General features: G+C 48.1%; 2 protein-coding genes across 2 annotated transcripts; both read right to left on the bottom strand.

The window, feature by feature from the left end:
- Positions 1–2,737: 2,737 nt before the first annotated feature.
- On the bottom strand, positions 2,738–8,687 carry LOC102251972 (leukocyte immunoglobulin-like receptor subfamily A member 4). The gene is made up of 7 exons (XM_014535543.1): positions 8,367–8,687; positions 4,909–5,113; positions 4,402–4,691; positions 4,263–4,269; positions 3,829–4,131; positions 3,041–3,091; positions 2,738–2,902 (listed from the first exon to the last, which is right to left on the bottom strand). The coding sequence occupies exons 1-7, from the start codon at positions 8,685–8,687 to the stop codon at positions 2,772–2,774; spliced, it is 1,308 nt and encodes a 435-aa protein (XP_014391029.1). The 3' UTR covers positions 2,738–2,771.
- A 1,022-nt stretch (positions 8,688–9,709) lies between these two features.
- Positions 9,710–15,379, bottom strand: LOC102251669 (leukocyte immunoglobulin-like receptor subfamily A member 6). Its single transcript, XM_014535542.1, has 7 exons — positions 15,346–15,379; positions 14,408–14,692; positions 13,147–13,449; positions 12,658–12,965; positions 12,123–12,417; positions 10,293–10,343; positions 9,710–10,163 (listed from the first exon to the last, which is right to left on the bottom strand). Exons 1-7 carry the CDS (start codon positions 15,377–15,379, stop codon positions 10,033–10,035), a joined length of 1,407 nt encoding a protein of 468 aa, XP_014391028.1. The 3' UTR covers positions 9,710–10,032.
- Positions 15,380–21,079: the final 5,700 nt, after the last annotated feature.

Below are 21,079 nucleotides of genomic sequence, written 5' to 3'. Positions count from 1 at the left end.
TCTTCTTTTTTCTCTCTCTCTCTCTCTCTCTCTCTCTCTCTCTCTCTCTCTCTCTCTCTCCCATCCCTTCAACTCTCTGTAAAAATCAATGGAAAAAATATCCTCAGGTGAGGATTAATAAAACAAAAGAAAATGGAAGGGATTAAGAATCACAAATTTTTAGTTACAAAATACTCATGGGGATGTACAGTACAGCATAGAGATTATAATCAGTAATATTGTAATAACTATGTATGATGTCAGATGGGTACTATATTTATCAGGGTGACCACTTTGTAAGTTATATAAATGTCAAATCACTGGGTTGTACTCCTGAAACTAAGGTAATACTGTACATCAACTGTGTTGGAAGATAAAAAATATATTTAACATTTTAAAAATAAAGAGTTTTTGAACTTGGAAGGAAGAAAAGAGAATTTTGTTTATTTCCAACATATATGTGGTTTTTATTTACTTCCAGCACAAGGAGATGGAAGTATTGATTAAAACATAGTGATAGCCCTAGCCTGTTTGGCTCAGTGGATAGAGCGTCAGCCTGCGAACTGGAAGGTCCCAGGTTCGAATCAGGTCAAGGGTACATGCCCGGGTTATGGGCTCGATCCCCAGTGGGGGACTTAAAGGAGGCAGCTGATCTATGATTCTCTCTCATCATGGATGTTTCTATCTCTTTCTCCCTCTTCCTTCCTCTCTGAAATCAATAAAAATATATTTTTTTAAAAAACATAGTGATAATATGGGTGATGAGGATGATGAGGATGTCATGATAATGATCATAGTGTTGGTTATAATGATGATGATGATGAAGGCAATCATGATGATGGTCATGTGGTGATGATGATAGTGGTGGTGGTGGTGATGATGATGGTGAGGGCGAGGATAGTGATGATGATGCCAATGATGATATCATGATAACAATGATAGCAATAGTAATGGTGATAATGCTGATGAGGGCAATGATGATGATGTGATGGTAATGAAGATGATGGTGATAATGGTGACATTGATGATAGTGATGATGGAGATGATGATGATCATGATGATGATGTTATAATAATGATGACAGTGTTGGTGGTGGTGGTAGTGATGATGATGATGATGGTGATAATGAAGGTGATGAAGATGGTGGTGACATTGATGATGGTGGTGAGGGCAATATGAAGGTGATGAAGATGATGGTGATATTGATGATGGTGTTGAGGGTAATATGTTGGTGATGATATGATAATGATGATTGTGTTGGTGATGAAGCTGATGATGATGGTGATGATGATGGTAATGATGATAATGATGGTACTTGTGATGGTGATGGTAATGATAATGAGGGTGATAGTGATGATGATGATGTTGGTGACGGTGATGATGATGATAGTGATGGTGAGGATAATGACAATGATAAAAAACAGTGATGGAGATGGTGATGTCATGATAATGATGATAGTGTCGGTGATGATGAGGAGGAGAGCTGTGATAATGATGATGGTGATGGTGATAATGATATAGTGATGATGATGATGATGGTGGTGATGATGGTTATGATAACAGTGATGTTGATGATGGAGAGGATGGTGGTGATGGCGATTATGGCATGATGATGATGTTGATGATAATGAAGATGATAATCATAGTGATGGTGATGAAAAGGGTTTTGGTGATGATGGTTATAGCTATGCTGACAATGATGGTGGGAATAGTGATGGTGATGATGGAGATGATCATGGTGATGAGTATGGTGACGATGGTGATAGTTATGGTGATGACTATGATGATGATCATGTTTATAGTAATGATGGTGGTAATGGTGATGCTCATAATGGTTATAGTGATGGTGATGATGATAATGATGGGATGATGATCATGAAGGTCATGATGATGATGATGATCATAACTGAAAATCACTCTCTCTAAAACAGAAAATTCCCCAAATTGGCAGGAAACAATTTGTGCACTTGCCAATAGTGTGTGAGACACTACTTGCTCGATCCTCTCTCCAACAGTTAATATCAAAAAGAAAACAAATAGCAACAACAAACAAACATGTGTTTATTGTCCTACAATTCACAATCTCATTTCATTAGCACCACAGCCACAACCCATCATCGTTACCAGCTTCAAAGGAAGGCAAGAGAGGGCTGTCACTTGAGGCCATGGAGGAAAGTGTGGATTCCAAGTGCTGATGTGGTGGGAGGAGCCACACGAGAAGCACCAGGTGAAGAGAAAGGAACCAGCAGAACCCAGACAGCGTTCTGGGGTGGCATTCTCAGCGTGCACCCTCCGGGCTGGATATAAATATTAGTTCATTGATTTAGTTACTCAGCCATGTTACCTGAGTCTCTGCACTTAGAGCTCAAGGCACAGAGCAACTCACGCCAGGGAATGCTGGTGTGATCAAGAAGACATGTGCAATACAGTTGTAGGAACAAGCATGAGACAGAGTGGAGTTATGACATAATCTCTTCATGTGGAGTTATGAACATAATCTCTTCATAGGGACGTAGCATTGGGTCATTAAGATGGGGAATAAGAGTAGCCAAACAGGAGAGGGAAATGCAAGGGCAAGGTTCATGGTGGAGGAGTCTCCCACAAGGAATATTCCCAGCCACTGTCATCGCCTCAGGCACTAACAATACTGTTTCATTTCCTTTAGGTCCTCAGCACAGAGTTCACACAGCCTGTGGCTCCAGCTTTCAGTACCTTCTTTGCCATCACAACCTTGCCTGTGGTTTGGGTCTCAGGTTGTGTCACAATTCCTGAGGAATGGGTGTGCTCCATCTTCAGTTTACCCCTGGGGACCTTCTCTCGCTGTACCACGCCTGAAACACCAACACACCTAGTACCACCAGGATCAATCCAGACAGGCCCATAGCAATGTGATTCTCCACTGTGTAGTCTGGGACCTGGGGTCCTGGGGACAATGGGAGAAAGTGGTCATGGAGGGTAAGGTGGGTCGCACTCAACACAGCACCCAGAACAGATGTGTAGCCCCCCCACCCCCATCCATGGAACTTTCCAGTCCCCAAGGTAAACATGTGTGGTTACTTACCACTTGTGGAATTTGGGGTTTGCACTGATGGGGTGATATTAACAGGATCCCCTGAGAATTAAAAAACCAGAGAGGGTGAGGAGCTGAAACCATAGACTATGCCCAGCATAGACTCAGGATCTACCTTATTATATCTCCCTACTCACAAACATCTCATACAAACATCTCATATAGGTGAGGGGGCAAGTCTAGTGTCTCTGATTTCCTCACACTTACACTTAGCTTTTGGGTCTTAAAAAAGGGGGGGCGGGGGTTAGGAAACACCCTGTGCCACAAGATTACAGTGAACATGTTCAAAAACAGTTGCAGTTTATATTTCGGTTGGTCTCTTTTTGGTCTGGAGCAATAGCCCAAGCTAAACTTGACCTTCTGAAAATTAGTCTTTGATTCATACTCAGATGAAGGTCCCGGATTCATGGATGAGAGGTCAGTGTCCAGGGGATCCTGAGGGTCAGAAACAAATAGGAATGGAAACCTGGGGCTGTACTAGTCTTTGCCCAATCTCACCAGTTCACCGTTCTACTGAGTCTGCAGAGAGAACCTTCAATTGATTTTCTTTTGTTATTTCATATATTCTTTCATTCACTCTCCAAATAGTTATGGACTATCTAGAAATAGATAGATTCATGTATGGATGGATGTATACACATATACGTGTATTGTGTATATTATATATGTGTATTTACATAAGTTATATTTTTTATAAGTAATACATGTATAATATACATATATGTATACAAGACACATGCATGATATAATACAGAAAGACAGGGTCAGGGGTTCCTCACCTGAGACCAGGAGCTCCAGGGGCTCACTGGGGAGTGACAGCAGGTAGGGGGAGGTGCTGTGTGAGCTGTAGCACCTGTAGGTGCCCCCGTTGGTTGAGGTCATAGGACTCATGGAGAACTCTGCCTGGTACTGCTGAGCTCGGTGCTTTGATCTCAGATGCAGAGGGGGATCGGCTGCCCCCTCCTTGGACAGAAGGAATGTGTCCGTGGGGCTCTGTGACTGACACAGCAGGGTCACATTCTCTCCTGAGGCCACCCTAGGGCCTGGCTGCACCGAGAGGGAGGGTCTGTCAGGCAGTTTTCCTAGAGAGAGGGAGGGAGGGTGAGGGCTGCCTGCCCACCTTGTTCTGAGCTGAGAGTTACCAGGCCTCTCTCTGAGGACCCACCCTTCTGTCTGTCTCTAATGTCTCTGAGTCTCCCATCTCCCCTCCCACCTCCTATCTCTCTCTCTCAGTCTCTCTCCCTCCTTGGAGCCTGAACCTTCATTCTGGCCTCACCACCTGAGAACCCTCCAGCAGGGCCTGTGCAGATTCTAGGTGCCTGGCTGAAAACCCTAGCTCCTCGCTTGCCAACCAGGATGTCCAGGGGGTCACTGGGGGCTGACCACTCAGAGGAGAGGTTGTATCCACCATAGCATCTGTACTGGCCCCCGTGGGAGCTGCTCACAGTGTCCAGGGGGAAGTGGGCCTGACAGAGCCCAGCGTGGGGCTGCAGGACAAGACTCTGGGGGAGGTCCCATCCCCCCTCCTTGGACAGAACGAATCTGTCATAGCCGACATCAGAGCGACACTGGAGGGTCAGGCTCTGTCCAGAGGCCACGATGGGGCCCTGCTGGGTCAGGAGGGAGGGCTTCCCAGACTCACCTGGGGAGAACAGACGTGAATTGCAGGGGCTGCTCCTCTCATAAACCCCTTTCTCCCATCTTGGCTCCCAGGTCTCACTGTCTCTGTATGGGTGTCTCTGGCTCAAAAACCTTTGTGTCTCCTCTCCCAATTTTCCCCCTTGGGCTCCCCTCACAGCAAAGATGCCAATAATTTATCTGGTGCCTCAATCCATGTAAGAGACAACAATGGGACTTACCTGAGACCAGGAGCTCCAGGGGGTCACTCCGCTCTGACCAGCCAGCAGGGCTGTGGTAGTGACAGGAATAGACCCCTGCATAATGCTGTGTCATGTGTGCGACTCGGAACTTGGCTTTGTCCCCGGGCTTCCCTGGGGATTTTCTCTCCCAGGGCTCTGGGCTCCTCTCTTTATCCAGACAAAACTCCTTGACCTCCATGGCCGCCTGACACCAGATGGTCACTGGGCTTCCCGCTGGGATCACAGAGCCTGGCTCAGCCCAGATGATGGGTTTGGGGAGGGTCCCAGGAAGGAAACCAGTGCCAGGGTCAGAAGACATTGCCCAATAGCTCGGAGAAGGCCTGGGATGGGCCCGAGATGAGGGGGTCCATGTGGGGAGGGAAAGGGAGACATCTGTAATAATTTCAACAACAAAGATAAATTTATTAAAAATAAATACATAAAAGTTTTATCATTTCAGCTCTTAAAAAAAATAAAAGTACTAATGCTTTCAGCTCTAAAAAACAAAATGAAGACATTCTCCCACTCCCAGTTCCTAGCTCTCAGCTTCAAAACTCAGAGATGTCCCCCATCCATTAACCCCAATCTGCTTTTCTCCATCCCCAGCTGCCTAACTTGTGGCCTCGAATCCCCTATAAGGAATGGGACCTGGGACACCTAGGGATGGACTCACCTGCCTGCACTGGGGTCCTGAGGCCCACACTCAGCCCTGGAAGAGAGTCCCTGTGAGAGATTTGCCCTGAATCCTGAGCAGAATCCTTATCCTCATGCACCTCCTGAGTCCTGAGGTCCTGATTGGCCAGGGTCTGGCTGTGGTGCAATCAGGACTTCCCCTCCCCATATCAGGGCTTCCCCTCCCTCTCCTCCCATCTCACCAAGGCAGAGCAGGGCCCTGAGGGTAGAGGTCATGGCGTCTCCTCTCTCTGCTCCTGGTTGTCCAGATAGAGGAGACCACAGGGCCATCAGGAGAGAGAGACACACAGGGTGTTGCCCCCTAGGAGGCTGGTCCGCCCCATCATGTGGCTGTCACGTCAGCAGCCCCAGGAAAGGGAACAGCCCCTCCCGGGGAGCCTGGCTTTCATTTCCTCAGGGCTGAGGCCTGGGCGGGCAACAGGCTTCTGCAGACATTTCTGACCCCGTCTCAGGCCCCATTTCATCCATAAGCTTCTGCCTCACTGGCCTGAACTCCTCTTTGACCCAAGCATCCACCCTTATTCCTTGAGGATTTGTCATGTGCCTGGACCAAGAATATACCACTGAACCATACAGATTCCAACTCTGAGCTTGCAAATCTCAGATTAGCCAAAATAGAGAAAAACTGTATCACCAGCTCCAAAAATGAGAGAGAGAGAGAGAGAGAGAGAGAGAGAGAGAGAGAGAGAGAGAGAGAACGAGATGGAGAAAGAGAGTATTAGTTTCCTGTTGCTGCTATAACAAATACCCATATGTTTCATGGGTTAAAGCAACACAGAATTGTCATCTTTCCATTCAGGAGTCAGAATGGGATTCTTTGTCTTTTAAGCTTCACACGCTGCCCATATCCCAAACCCCCGCATCCTCTTCCATCTTCAGAGCCAGCAGTCACATCCCTCTGTCCACTGCTCTCCTGGGCGCACACGTCTCCTCAGCACTGCTTGAGCTAGTCCTCCTCTACCCCCACAGCTGTGCTGTGTTGGTGTTTTCCTAGCTTTTCTTTGGTTTTTCCTTTTCCATATAGACTTTCGTGTCACCTCGTGTAGTTCTTGCTGTATTTGGGAACAGACGTGCATTTATCAATTAACCTGTGGAGAAATGATGTCTTTATGATGCTCAGCCATTGTGTCTAATGACCCCCCATCTCTTCACCAATATGAGTCCTTGTGCCATTCAGACATGTTTGAAAGTGTCTATGCATGTAAATTTGACCCCATTCTTATCACATTTATTGCTTACAATTTTCCTTTTCGTAGTTGTTGACATTCAAGGTGAGGTTTGGACTTATTGGTGCATATAAAAGCTGTTGGTTACTATAAATTAATTGTACATCAATTACTTATTTGATCTTTTTTGCTGTTGGGTGACTTTGGTCATTGAGTCTCTAAGGGATTTCCAGTCAACTTCCCTTTTTGTGCCTCTGCTCTCACTTACGGACACATTCCTCCTCGCCCACAGCCTGTGTTTGCTCAGTTCCCCAAGATATGCACATTCAAATTCTCCCTGGTATTCAAGGCCTTCAAAGAAATGCCTCATCCTGCCTCTCCCTCCCTATTTTCCATGCAATACCCCCATCAGAGGAGTACAGCTATCATACATGTGAGGGCAGGTTCTTGCATAGCCAAAAATTCACTCAAAAATGGCCACAGTCTATTCTAAGTCTGATAATACTCTCCACCTTTTTTCTTGACAACAGGCCTGGTTTCCTAATTCATAGAGAGCAAGAAAGCTTTGTGAAAGTGCAGGAATTGAAAAGATGTGTCTAACTTGGATAACTTGTAATACTACACAATAGTACTCCAAAGGTACAAATCAATAAGAATAAACTCTCCCTCCAGGGCAGAATTTCCAGAAGTTTCTATGAAAGTTGATGAAATCGGATGACTTGTTAGGGCAGGTTATGACCCTTTCTTTCCCTTGGGCCTCCAGAAAATTCTCACATGCTTCCTCCCACATCATAGCTCACTCTGTCCACTCCAGGCCGTAGGTACCTGAACTCTCTGCATCTATCCAGGAAGGTCCAGGGAGGTAACTAATGCTCAATTCTTGTTCTGTCTCACTCACTCAGCCACCTCAGATGGCCCAGATGTAGTTTCTACCATTAGAGAACTACTGTGTTAGGTACTGTGATTGTTTAACTTTTTTTAAAAAAAAATTGTACTGGATTTATTGGGATTCATTTTCATGGGCATTGCCTGGAAAGATCTGGAACTGTGGTCTGCTGTAGATGGTGATTAATCATGGTTCAGTTGTGTTCTCCTAATTTCAGACTGAAGCAAAAGATGAGAGAGGAAAGAGGAAGCAGGGATTAAACCAAATGTAGAGATTGAACCATTTCACTCTGTGCCTATTTTACCTTGTGGCTATTTAATTAGGTTTATTGCCACCATACCCACTCTGCCTTCAGTCACCCAGGAAATATGGGTGCCAAGCCACGAGAGGATAGCTGTAGTATTTATGAAGCCAGATAAGAGAAAACATGTATCCTAAAGTCTAAATGCCTCCACCCCTACAAGAATGACAGGAAAGGTACATTGTTGTTTGTCTTTCTAAGATAGGAGCCAGAATTCCTCAAGCTGTGGCTCCTACTCCAAGAGAGGAGAGGGAGGATCAATGTCAGTTAGATGATATGGGACATTGACAGAATGTTGATGGTCATGTGATGATGATGATAGTGGAGGTGATGATGATGATGGTGATGATGATGATGGTGACACTGATGATGATGGTGAGGGTGAGGATAGTAATGATGATATCGTGATAACAATGATAGTGATGGTGATGGTGAAGGTGAAGGTGATGGTGATAAAGATGATGAGGGCAATGATGATAGTGGTGTTGATGATGGTGAGGATGATGATGATGGTGAGGGTGATATTGTTGATGATAATCATTGTAATGGTGATGAAAAGGATGGTGGTGATGATGTATATAGCCTTGTTGACAATGATGGTTGTAACGGTGATAATGATGGAGATGACAGTGATGATCATGGTGATGATGGTGATAGTTATGGTGATGATGTTTGTGGTAATGGTGATGATGATGATTGTGATATTGATGATGATACTAATGATACTGATCATCATAATAAAAAGCTAATATGCAAATGGCCATCACACCATAACATTGATCAGCCAGGACCTAAGGCTATGTGTTGCAGGGCCGGGGCAGAGGACCTGAGGCTGTGCCCCCTGCCCCAATGCTGGGCTGGGAGACCCGAGGCCGTGCCCCCGACCCCTGCACCAGGATGTGAGGATGCGTGCCCCACCCGGTGGCACTTGATGGGAAGGGGGCCAGCCACTTCTTGGTGTCACCCAATGGGGGTGGGGCCGGCCAGACACTTCCATTATAGAGAAAGGGCAAGTAACAATATTAAAATATTTCCTCTAATTAATTCCCTTTTAATGTGCACAAATTTTGTGCACCGGGCTACTAGTGATGATGATGACCATCATCATCATCATCATAATGGTTATAGTGATGATTAAAGTGATGGTGATGATGATAATAATGATCATGAAGGGCATATGATGATGATGATGATGATCACAGCTGGAAATCACTTTCCCTAAAATAGAAAATTCCCCAAATTGGCTGAAGCAATTTGTACACATGCCAGCAGTGTGTGAGATGCTACTTTCTCGATCCTCTCTCCAGCAGTCAATATCAAAATGAAAACAAATAGGAACAACAAACAAACATGTGCTTATTGTCCTGCAATTCACAATCTCATTTCATTGGCACCACAGCGACAAAGGAGCCATCATGGCTACCAGCTTCACAGGAAGGCAAGAGAGGCTCACAGACGAGCTGTCACTTGCATGAGGCCACGCAGGAGAGTGTGGATTCCAAGCACTGATGTTGTGGGAGGAGCCACACGAGAAGCACCAGGTGAAGAGAAAGGAACCTGCAGAATCCAGACAGGGTCCTGGGGTGGCATTCTCAGCGTGCACCCTCTGGGCTGGATGTAAATATTACTTCATTGATCTCGTTACTCAACCACATTACCAGAGTCTCTGCACTTAGAGCTCAAGGCACAGAGCAGATCACACCAGGGAATGCAGATGTGATAAATAATGTGCAATACAGTGTAGGAACAAGCATGAGACAGAGTGGAGTTATGAACAGAATCTCTTCATGTGGACGTAGCATTGGGTCATTGAGATGGGGGAATAAGAGTAGCCAAACAGGAGAGGGAAATGCAAGGGCAAGGTTCATGGTGGAGGAGTCTCCCACAAGGAATATTCCCAGCCACTGTCATCGCCTCAGGCACTAACAATACTGTTTCATTTCCTTTAGGTCCTCAGCACAGAGTTCACACAGCCTGTGGCTCCAGCTTTCAGTACCTTCTTTGCCATCACAACCTTGCCTCTGTGGTTTGGGTCTCAGGTTGTGTCACAATTCCTGAGGAATGGGTGTGCTCCATCTTCAGTTTACCCCTGGGGACCTTCTCTCGCTGTACCACGCCTGAAACACCAACACACCTAGTACCACCAGGATCAATCCAGACAGGCCCATAGCAATGTGATTCTCCACTGTGTAGTCTGGGACCTGGGGTCCTGGGGACAATGGGAGAAAGTGGTCATGGAGGGTAAGGCGGGTCATACTCAAATCAGCACCCAGAACAGATGTGTAGGCCCTCGTCCATGGAACTTCCTAGTCCCCAAGGTAAACGTGTGGTTACTTACCACTTGTGGAATTTGGGGTTTGCACTGATGGGATGATATTAACAGGATCCCCTGAGAATCAGAAAGTCAGAGAGGGTGAATAGCTGAAAGCCTTTCAGCCCATCATGGACTCAGAATCTACCTTATTACACCTCCCTACTCACAAACATGTTTTATCTACATTCATGATGATGCCTTGTACAACTATAGCTGAGGGGGCAACCCTAGTGTCTCTGATTTCCTCACACTTAGACTTAGGTTTGGGGTCTTTAAAAAAGAGGTGGTGGGATTTGGTCACACCCTATGCCACCAGCTTAGAGTGGACATGTTCAAAAACTGTTGAAGTTTAGCTTTTTCTTGGTCTCTTATCTGTCTGGAGCAATAGCCCAAGCTAAACTTGATCTCATGAACATTGGAGTTCATCCTTCGATGAAGGTCCTGGATCCATGGATGAGAGGTGGGTGTCCAGGGGTTCCTGAGGGTCAGAAATAAACATGAGTGGAAACCTGAGGCTGTGCTAGTCTTTGCCCAACCTCAGCCAGTTGACCTTACTCCTGAGTCTGCAGTGCTTTTCTTTTGTTATTTCATGCATTCATTCATTCTCCAAATAGTCATGGACTTTGTAGAAATAGATTTATGTATGGATGTATATACATATATGTGTGTCATATATTACATATGTATTTCATGTGATATATTATATATTTATATAGTAAATATGTAAATAATATGTGTATAATGAATGGACATATATGTATAAAATATACATGCATAGTAAGTGTCCATGTCCTCTGCCTAAGCTATTTCATTCTAAAAATTTAACCACGACGTAAGGGGTAGTTGTTTCCACCTACATCTGTGCTTTAGGTATGTATGGGGATATTCATTGAAGGGTGGTTTGAAATATAAAATGGTTGGAAACAAACAAAACACCAAATTTTAGGGTGTTGGATAAGGTGATAGCTTCAAGCACAGGAGTCCTATACAGCCACTGAAAAGTCTACAGTGGATTCATATGTACTGATACCAGATCATTCTTTAGCATGCATTAATTCATTTTTAAAATGTAGACCAGTTTATGTCTTGGCTGATGTCCTTCAGTGGTTGGAGAATTGACCCACACACTGAAGGGTTGGGGGTTCAATTCCAGGCTCTGGTTGGGGTGTATGCAGGAGGCAATCAATCTATGTATCTCTCTCACATCAATGTGTGTCTCTCTCCCCCTCCTTTCCTTCCATTCTCTCCAAAAATCAATGTGCTTCTCTCACATCGATGTTTCTCTCTGTCTTTCCCTCTCTCTTCCACTTTCTTTTTTTTTAAATATATTTTATTGATTCTTGACAGAGAGGAAGGGAGAGAGATAGAGAGTTAGAAACATCGATGAGAGAGAAACATCGATCAGCTGCCTCCTGCACATCTCCCACTGGGGATGTGCCCGCAACCCAGGTACATGCCCTTGACCGGAATCGAACCTGGGACCTTTCAGTCCGCAGGCCGACGCTCTATCCACTGAGCCAAACCAGTTTCGGCGTCTCTTCCACTTTCTTTAAAAGATCAATGGGAAAATATCCTTGGGTGAGAATTAACCAAAAAAGAAGAAGGAGAAGGAGAAGAAGAACAAGAAGAAGAGCAAGAAGAACAAGAAGAGGAAAAATAAAGAAAGACCTATTTGTCTTTTCTGATGCTGATGCATCAGAATGAAAGCCCAGCCGGAGACAGTGGTGCCTGGACTCTGAAGAGGGCAGAGGAGGGAAAGACGGACAGATGTAGTTCATTGGGGGAGGTGGTCCAGACACCAGGATGGATGAAATGTCGTGGGAAGGAAGGAAGACACCATGGACAGCTCCTCACCTTCCACCTTGAGCTCCAAGGGGTTGCTGGGACGCGACAACTGAACGGGGGTGCCGCTGAGTGACCCGTAGCACCTGTAAGTGCCCCCGTGGTCCAGGGTCACGGGACTCATGGGGAAGTTTGCCTGAAACACCCCGTCTTGGTACCGAGACTTGAGGTGCAGAGGAGGACCAACGTCCCCTTCCTTGAACAGGAGGAACGTGTCAAACAGACTCCCAGTCTGACACCGCAGGGTCACATTCTCTCCTAGGGCCACTGTGGAGCCCGGCTGGGCTGACAGAGCGGGAAGCGTGTCCTGAGGGAGTAAGGCTGGGAGAGACACGTCCACGGTGTTAGTGCAAACTCCTTCCTCGTTCCCCCTTCCCTGGACCTCAGCAGAGATGCCACTCAGGGCCTCCACTAAAGGGTGTTCCATTGCTCCTTCTGTTCCCATTGTTCTAAGATCTTCCCATCCCTCACCCCATCCTCTCTTCTTGTCTGTGCTCACCGCCCTCCATTGCCAACAGGATGCCGAGTCTGCGTGTGAGCTGGGGACGGGCACCTTACCTGTCACCTGGATGTCCACGGGGTCACTGGGGGTTGACCACTCAGAGGAGAGGTTGTATCCACCGTAGCATCTGTACCGGCCCCCGTGGTAGCCACTCACCGGGCCCAGGGAGAAGTCCGCCTGAGAGAGCCCAGCCTGGGGCTGCCAGCCACATTGCTGGTGGAGGTCATGTTCCCCCATTTTGAAGAGAGCGAATCTGTCATAGTTGACATCAGACTGACATCGTAGGGTCAGGGTGTCTCCAGGGGCCACCACGGGGCCTGGCAGGACTGAGAGGGACGGTTTCCTAGAATCACCTGGCAAAAAAAGGTGGTCGTGTTTGTAAGAGGGTTCGGCTCTCTGCACTCCCCTCTGCCCGCGGCCTCTCCATGGCAGAGTCTTCTGTGCCACCACCAGCTCCTGGAGCCTGGGACCAGACTCCTCCCCACCTGCCTGGAGACCCAGGGGATTCTGGGGGCAATGCCAAGACTTTCTCACCCGAGATCAGAAGCTCCACGAGGCTGCTCGAGGAAGACCACGCATGAGGAGAACCTGAGAAGACACCGTAGCACCTGTATGTCCACCAGTGAGTTGGTCTCACGGGGCCCACGGTAAAGAGGGCCTGGAACCACCCGTCTTCTCGGGGCTGTGAGTCCAGACGTTGGTAGTGGTCATGCCGTCCTTTGTCACACAGATAAAACCAGTCAAACCCCTGCCATGAGCCACACTGCAGGGTCACGCTCCCTCCGGAGGTCACGACGGGTCTTGGCAAGGCGGAGAGGGTGGGTGGGTCAAACATTCCTGGGAAAGAACAAGAGGGAACTGTTAAAAGAGGAGAGGGTGCTGCCCTAGCCCGTTTGGATCAGTGGATAGCTCATAGGCCTGCGGACTGAAGGGTCCCAGGTTCGATGTCTGTCAAGGGCACATGCCTGGGTTGCGGGCTCGATCCCCTGTGGGGCATGCAGGAGACAGCTGATCAATGATTCTCTCTCATCAATGATGTTTGACCTCTCTCCCTTCCTTTCTGAAATTTTTTTAAGTATGTTTTTTTTAAAAAGAAGAGAGGGTGCTTGAGGACATTATACTAAGTGACATGGGCCAGTGACAGAAAGACAAATGCTGCATGATCCCACTGCTATGACGCACCGAAAGAGTGAAGTGTGCCCTAGCTGGTTTGGCTCAGTGGATAGAGCGTCAGCCTGCGGACTGAAGGGTCCTGAGTTTGATTTTGGTCAAGGGCACATGCCCGGGTTATGGGCTTGATCACCATTAGGGAGTGTGCAGGAGGCAGCCCATCAATGATTCCCTCTCATCATTGATGTTTCTATCTCTCTCTCTCTCCCTCTCCCTTCCTCTCTGTAATCGATAAAAATATTTTTAAAAAAAACAAAACAGGAGTTCTCCCATGTCATTCCCTTCCTCCTGTCCTTCCCACACAGGCATGTATCTCCTAAATGGCAAGGGACCCCCCAAGACTTGCAACCAGGGGAGCAGTGGGCAGTGGCAGCTCATCCCAGGCTAACCAACCCCCTGAACCCTGAGGCCCCTTTTCTCTGACTTCCCAGTGAGCCAAGGCAGCCCAGCCTGGGCTCTCCTGTTGCTTCTTCTATGCCCTTCCCTGTTTCACTGTCCTACGTGTGTGATCAATAAATTTTCACTTGCTTTTCTAAAACAACAACAACGGAAGGAGAGGATGGAGGGAAGAATGGTCCCTCCCGGGCACCGCCCCTCACCTGTGCCCGAGGAAGTGTCTGCTCACCTGTAACCACCAGGTCCAGAGGCTCGCTGGGAGCGGACGAGGCTCTTCGGCTCTCATACGTGCAGTGGTACCTCCCAGCGAGGCCTTGGGTCATGAGTGGGATGGGGAACTCGGCCTTGTCTCTGGGTCCCTGTGGGAATGCACTTCTCCAGGACCCTGGGGCCCACTTCTGGTACAGGTGGTACCGGTCCGCCTTCCGAGACCCGTGACACCAGATGCTCACGGGCCTCCCCGCAGTGATGACAGCGCTTGGCGCCGCCCAGATGGTAGGTTTGGGCAGGGGCTCTAGAAGAGAGTCAGAAGTTGCGGCCCCCTTATGCTCCATGCCTCAGTTTTCCCCCTCCACCAGCGATCGGCCTCCGGGCTCCTCATGCATGTGCCCTGTTCATCAGCTCAGAGTTCCACTCCTCCTTCCATCCCCCAGATGCCCCGGGACGGGTCCCACATTGCCCCCGGGGAGGAGGCAGGACCTGGGATGCCAGGGGGTGGACTCACCTCTAGTCCTGTAGACCTTCCGGCCCAGACACAGCCCTGGAGGAGAGATCCAAGTAAGACCCCCGATTCCTGAGCAGAAGCCCCTTCCCCGAGCCTTCCAGCTCATGGGATTTTTTTTTTTAATCCTCACCCAAGGATATTTTTCCATTGATTTTTAGGGAGAGTGGGAGAGAGAGGGAAAGACAGAGAGAAACATCGATGTGAGAGAAACACATTGATTGGTTGCCTCCTGCATGAGCCCTGACCAGGGTCTGGGCCTGGGAGGAGCCTGCAACCGAGGTACGTGCCCTTGATGGGAATTGAACCTGGGACCCTTTGTCCACAGGCTGACACTCTAGCCACTGAGCCACACCGGCTAGGGCCAGATCATGGGATCTTTCATGGGATCTTTCAAGAGATGGCCTCCCCAGGGGGTGTTCATCCCTGTCCTCCCCAGAACTCACCAAGGCAGAGAAAGGCCGTAGAGGTGGCAGTCATGGCACCGCCTCCCACCGGACAAGGCTGTGCAGAGGGACAGAACCAGGCAGCCTGGCAGAGCAGACTGACCCACAGGATGTGGCCAGAGGGCGGCGTTCCCATGCCTGGGCTCGGAGGAGGGCGAGCAGCTCCCTCCCTGTGCGTGCACCCGAGGGCTCCCGTGTCCCCCGCAGACAATGGAGGGCAGACCCGTGGTGCTCTCTGCCCGGAGCTTGAGCCTGCCAGCCATGACCTCTCCCTGGAGGGGACCAGGTTCCGGGTTCCGCTCCTGAGTCAGTGGGTGTGCCGGGTCATGAGTGGGATGGGAAACTTCCCACTTCCCACTTCCCACTTTCTCAGGAACTCCCTACATGGGAATGTCTTTCTTCCTGTCCGCCAGCCGTCTAGCCAATGTCTCTTTGAATCCTGGGATGTTTGCCTGGTGCAGGATGTCCATCTGTGAACCAGACAGATGGGGTCAGAGTGCTGGCTGAGGTTGGGTCATCAGAAGGCAGGTGGCCAGTAGCTCATTGCTCAATGCATTGCTTGTTCAAAAAAAAGAGAGAGAGAAATACACAAAAATATAAAAATGTATGACAGTCTTGGCCGGTTGCTCAGTGGCTAAAGCGTTGGCCTGCGTACTGAGGAGTTGTGGGTTTGATTCCCGTCAAGGGCACGTACCTGGATTGCAGGTAGTAGATCTCCACCAACTGATGTGCCTCTCTCTCATAGATGTCTCTCTTTCTCTCTCTCTCTTTCTCTCTCTCTCCTTCCCTCCATCCCTCCCTCACTCCCTCACTCCATCCCTTCCACCTTCCCTTTCCCCCTTCCACCCTCCCTAAAAATCAATGGAAAAAAATATCCTCAGATGAGCAGTAACAAAAAAAATGGGTGGAAGTAAGAGCTGTATATTACAAAAAATAAATGATTCTCTCCCATCATTGATGTTTCTATCTCTCTCTCCCTCTCCCTTCCTCTCTGAAATCCATAAAGATATATTTTATAAAAAATAAAAAAATAGTAAAATGGATTGTGAAGATACCACACAAGCCTGCAAATGTAGTAAAAACAAAACAAACAAACAAAAAACACATTGAATTCTACACCTTGAAATGGGTGAATTGTATGACATGGGAACTATGCCTCAATAAAGCCATGACCAAAACAACAATGCGGTACCATCTCAAACCTGTCAGAATGGCTATCATCAACAATCAACAAACGCCAAGTGTTGGAGAGGATGTGGAGAAAAAGGAACCCTTCTGCACTGCTGGTGGGAATGCAGACTGGTGCAGCCACTGTGGAGAACAGTATGGAGTTTCCTCAAAAAACTAAAAATGGAACTCCCATTTGACCCAGTGAGCCCACTTCTAGGAATATATCCCAAGAAACTAGAAACACCAATCAGAAAGGATATATGCTCCCCTATGTTCATAGCAGCACAATTCACCATAGCGAAGATCTGGAAACAGCCTAAGTGCCCATCAGCAGATGAGTGGATTAAAAAACTGTGGTACACCAGGGGATTGTCAAGGGCGGGAGAAAAAAAAGAAAAAGAAAAAAAAAACTGTGGTACATCTACACACAATGGAAGAAGGAACTTTTACCATTTGCAACAGCATGGATGGAACTGGAGAGCATTATGCTAAGTGAAATAAGCCAGGCAGTGAAAGATCAATATCACATGATCTCACTCATATGCGGGATATAATGATCAACATAATTGGATGGACAAGAATAGATCCAGAGACAAATGGAAGGGGAGGGGGTGGGGATTAGAGAGCAACCAAAGGACTTGTATGCATGCGCATTAGCATCACCAATGACACAGACACTGGGGCGGTGGGGGCTTGCCCGGGGTGGGAATGGCAGGTCAATTGGGGGAAAAGGAGACATATGTAAAACTTTAGACAAAAAAGAAAGAAAGAAAGGTCATGTGGGGACACAGGGAGAAGGCAGCTGTTTATAAGCCAGGAGGAGAGCTCTCTCGCCAGAAACTAAAACTCTCACTGACACCTCGAACTTGAACTTCTAGCCTCCAGAACTGTCAGAAAATAAATGTTTGTTGTTGAAAAAAATAAAATAAAATAAAGCCGTGACCGAGGACACAATGTGAGGCAAATGAGGAGATACTAACCCCCAGTTCACAGCAAGTTCTTGCAGAGGATGTGCAATCGTATAACCAGATGCTCAATCCAGTCATGAGACAAGCCAGCCTAGCCAAAGCCGCAGGGAGAACCTGTGTGCTACCTATCAGATCGGAGCGCTTCCGATTGTGGCCACAAAGGCCGCCGGGGAGGATGTGGGGAAGCAATCACTCGTGTCACACGTGGCAGGAAGGACTGACGGGAGAAGGGTGATGGTTTCGCCCCGCCCCCTAAGTTGCATAATGAGTCAACTTTCTCTCGAGGAATCCACCTTGACGACATCTGACCACAAAGGCGAAATGACATCTACCCGGCGTTTGGGGCCAGAGCTCTATTTTTAAGACAGTGTGGGAGGCGACATCAGAGGAATGGCAGCGTGAGAGAGTCCCTTCGTCCCTCCCCTAGAAGTTACAACCATCTGTACGGCCATATCTCAACAAAGGAGTCCCCGCTCAGCACACAGATATGCCTGAGAGACCCACACGTTGACACACCTAAAGGTGGGCGATTGGGCTGGAAAAGTGTGGCTCAGTGGTTGAGCGTCGTGGACCCATGAACCAAGAGGTCAGGTTTGATTCCAGGTCAGGGCACATGCCCGGGTTGCAGGCTTGATCCCCAGTAGGGAGCATGTAGGAGGCAGCCGGTCAATGAATTTCTTTCATTATTGATGTTTCTCTCTCTCTCTCTCTCTCTCTCTCTCTCTCTCTCTCTCTCTCTCTCCCTCTCCCTCTTCCTCTCCCTTCCTATCTAAAATCAATCAAAATATTTTTTAATTGAAAAATAAAGGTAGGACCCTAACCGGTTTGGCTCAATGCAATAGAGCTTTGGCTTGCGGACTGAAGGGTTCGATTTCCATCAAGGGCACATGCCCGGGTTGCGAGCTCCATCCCCAGTAAGGGGTGTGCAGGAGGCAGCCCGTCCATGATTCTCTCTCATCATTGATGTTTCTCTCTCTCCCTCTCCCTTCCTCTCTGAAATCAATAAAAATATTTTTAATAAAAAATAAATAAAGGTGGGCTAGTGGATCAAAAGGGGGAGGTGAAAAGGGAGTGGGGGGATCCCAGCCAGCCAGAAAAGGATCCCGGCAGCGGGGAGGGCATGCGAGGCTTCACCCAGGGGTGGGTGGGGGGAGGAATCTGGTTGTTGCTGACACCCCTTTTGCTGAGCCCAGAGAACTGGACAGGAGCATAGCAGGAGAGAGCGGCTGTGACAACTCAGTGAAAAAAAAGCCACACAGCCTGGCCACCTCCCCTTAGCCTCCCAGCGCTCACCTCCCTTCGCCCTCGGTATGGGCTGTGGCGCCCATGCACTCCGTGCCCAAGGACACGCGCCCAGTAGCTAATATGGCAGGATCACATCTCTCCCCCAGGAAAAGGGTACGCTCTGCGACAGGAACACAGGGGGCACCGGGGCAAGGGCCCAAGGCCACCATTATCCCTGCCTAAACCAGCAAAGAACCTGGAGGGATTCACCCCCACCCGAGTGAGAGCTGCGAGCTCTCAGAGCTTAAAAAAAAAAAAAAAAAAAAAAAAAAAAAAAAATTCACCTTGTGAGCCAGCGCCACCTACTGGAACAAAAAAGAAAGACATCTTCAAGTCGATGGGCTAGAGCGCACCACCCGTACATGGATGCCCAGAGAAGAAATCACATCAAATACTACCCGGAGTAACCAAGGTAGTGAGGCAGCTCGAAAAGACAATGAAAAATCTCCAGAAAACAAACTTAAAGATATGGAAATCGGTGACACAAATGACAAAGAAGTCAAGGCTGCGGTTTGGAAAATACTCAAGGAGATGTGAGAAAATACAGGCAGGCAATTCAGCTAGCGAGCTCAGAGAACAATGGACAACATGAGTGCTTCACCAGAGACACTGAAACTTTTAAAAAGACCAGAACAGCCCTGGCCGGTTTGGCTCAATGGTTGGAGCATCGGCCTGAGGACTGAAGGGCCGGAGGTGGGGGAGGAGGAAGGTTGTTTTTGTTTTTAGCATTTTTGGTAACCATCACCTGAGGATATTTTTCCATTGATTTTTCTTGAGAGAGTGGAAGGGAGAGGGAAAGACAGAGAGAAACATCGATGTGAGAGAAACACATCAATTGGTTGCCTCCTGCACGCACCCCAACCAGGGCCGCAGCCGGGGAGGAGCCTGCAACTGAGGTACATGCCCTTGACCGGAATCAAACTCAGGGCCCTTTGGTCTGCAGGCCGATGCTCTATCCACTGAGCCAAACCAGCTAGGATGGGCGTGGCTGGGGGTGGGGGTTGATTCTGGACAAGGGCTGGCTTATTTTGCTCAGCATAACAATCTCCAAGTTCCTCGATGCTGTCTCAAATGGCAAGGTTTCCTTCTGTTTCACAGCAGCATAGTATTTTTTTAATTTCAGAGAGGAAGGGAGATCGAGAGAGAGATAGAAACATCAATGATGAAAGAATCATTGGCCGGCTGCCTCCTGCACGTCCTCTACTGGGGATTGAGCCCGCAGTCCCACGCATGTGCCCTTGACCAGAATCAAACCCAGGACCCTTTAGTCTGCAGGCCGATGCTCTATCCACTGAGCCAAACTGGCTAGGGCTGCATAGTATTTTGTATCCACTCCTCTACTGATGGGCACGTGGGCTGTTTCCAGATCTTGGCTTTTGTAAATGACGCTGCTATGAAGACTGGGGTGCATACGGTATATTCCTTCAGATGGATGTTCCAGGGTTCTTAGGATATATTCCCAGAAGTGAGATTGCTGGATCTGATGATAGTTCCGTTGTGTGTGTGTGTGTGTGTGTGTGTGTGTGTGTGTGTGTGTGTTTCGTTTTGTTTTGTTTTTTAATATTTTTTATTGATTTTTTTTACAGAGAGGAAGGGAGAGGGATAGAGAGTTAGAAACATCGATGAGAGAGAAACATCAATCAGCAGCCTCCTGCACACTCCCCACTGGGGATGTGCCCGAAACCAAGGTACATGCCCTTGACCGGAATCGAACCTGGGACCCTTCAGTCCGAAGGCCAATGCTCTATCCACTGAGCCAAACCAGTCAGGGCTCGTTTTTTTTTTTGTTTTTGTTTTTGTTTTTTTTTTGTTTTTTTGAGGAAACTCCATGCTGTTTTCCACAGCGGCTGCACCCAGTCTGCACTTGCATCGACATGTGCTGGCGAGGATGTGGGAAAAAGGGAACCCTCACTGCACGGGATAGTACACTCTTCGATGGTAAACACTATGATTTGCAAACTTCCCTGCAATCAGGGCAGGGGGAAGGGTAGTGATGTAATGTTTGTAAAGCAGGCGGCGCTGCACACTCATAGCGAATGCACAGCAGACGATGTTGCGGCCAAGCCCAGCCCAGGCTGCTCTCACTTTCACTTCCTGTCTGCCTGGCCCCGTGCTGAGTAGATAAGAAATGGCCTTCCCTGGACGGCAGCGCTCTGTGGACACACTGGCCCTCATCCAAGCGTTGAGCTTCCCTGCCTCCTGCAACGTTAGGGCTCCTTCTCTGGGTGACTCCAGCAACTCTGGACCTGTCTCTAGACACCATCCTGAATTCTTTTTTTAAATATATTTTTACTAGAGGCCTGGTGCACAAA

Source organism: Myotis brandtii, unplaced genomic scaffold (assembly GCF_000412655.1).
Source record: "Myotis brandtii unplaced genomic scaffold, ASM41265v1 scaffold1444, whole genome shotgun sequence".
Classification (NCBI taxonomy): domain Eukaryota; kingdom Metazoa; phylum Chordata; class Mammalia; order Chiroptera; family Vespertilionidae; genus Myotis; species Myotis brandtii.
Note: the sequence above shows the minus strand (reverse complement) of the source record. Positions and strands in the feature narration are given on the sequence as shown.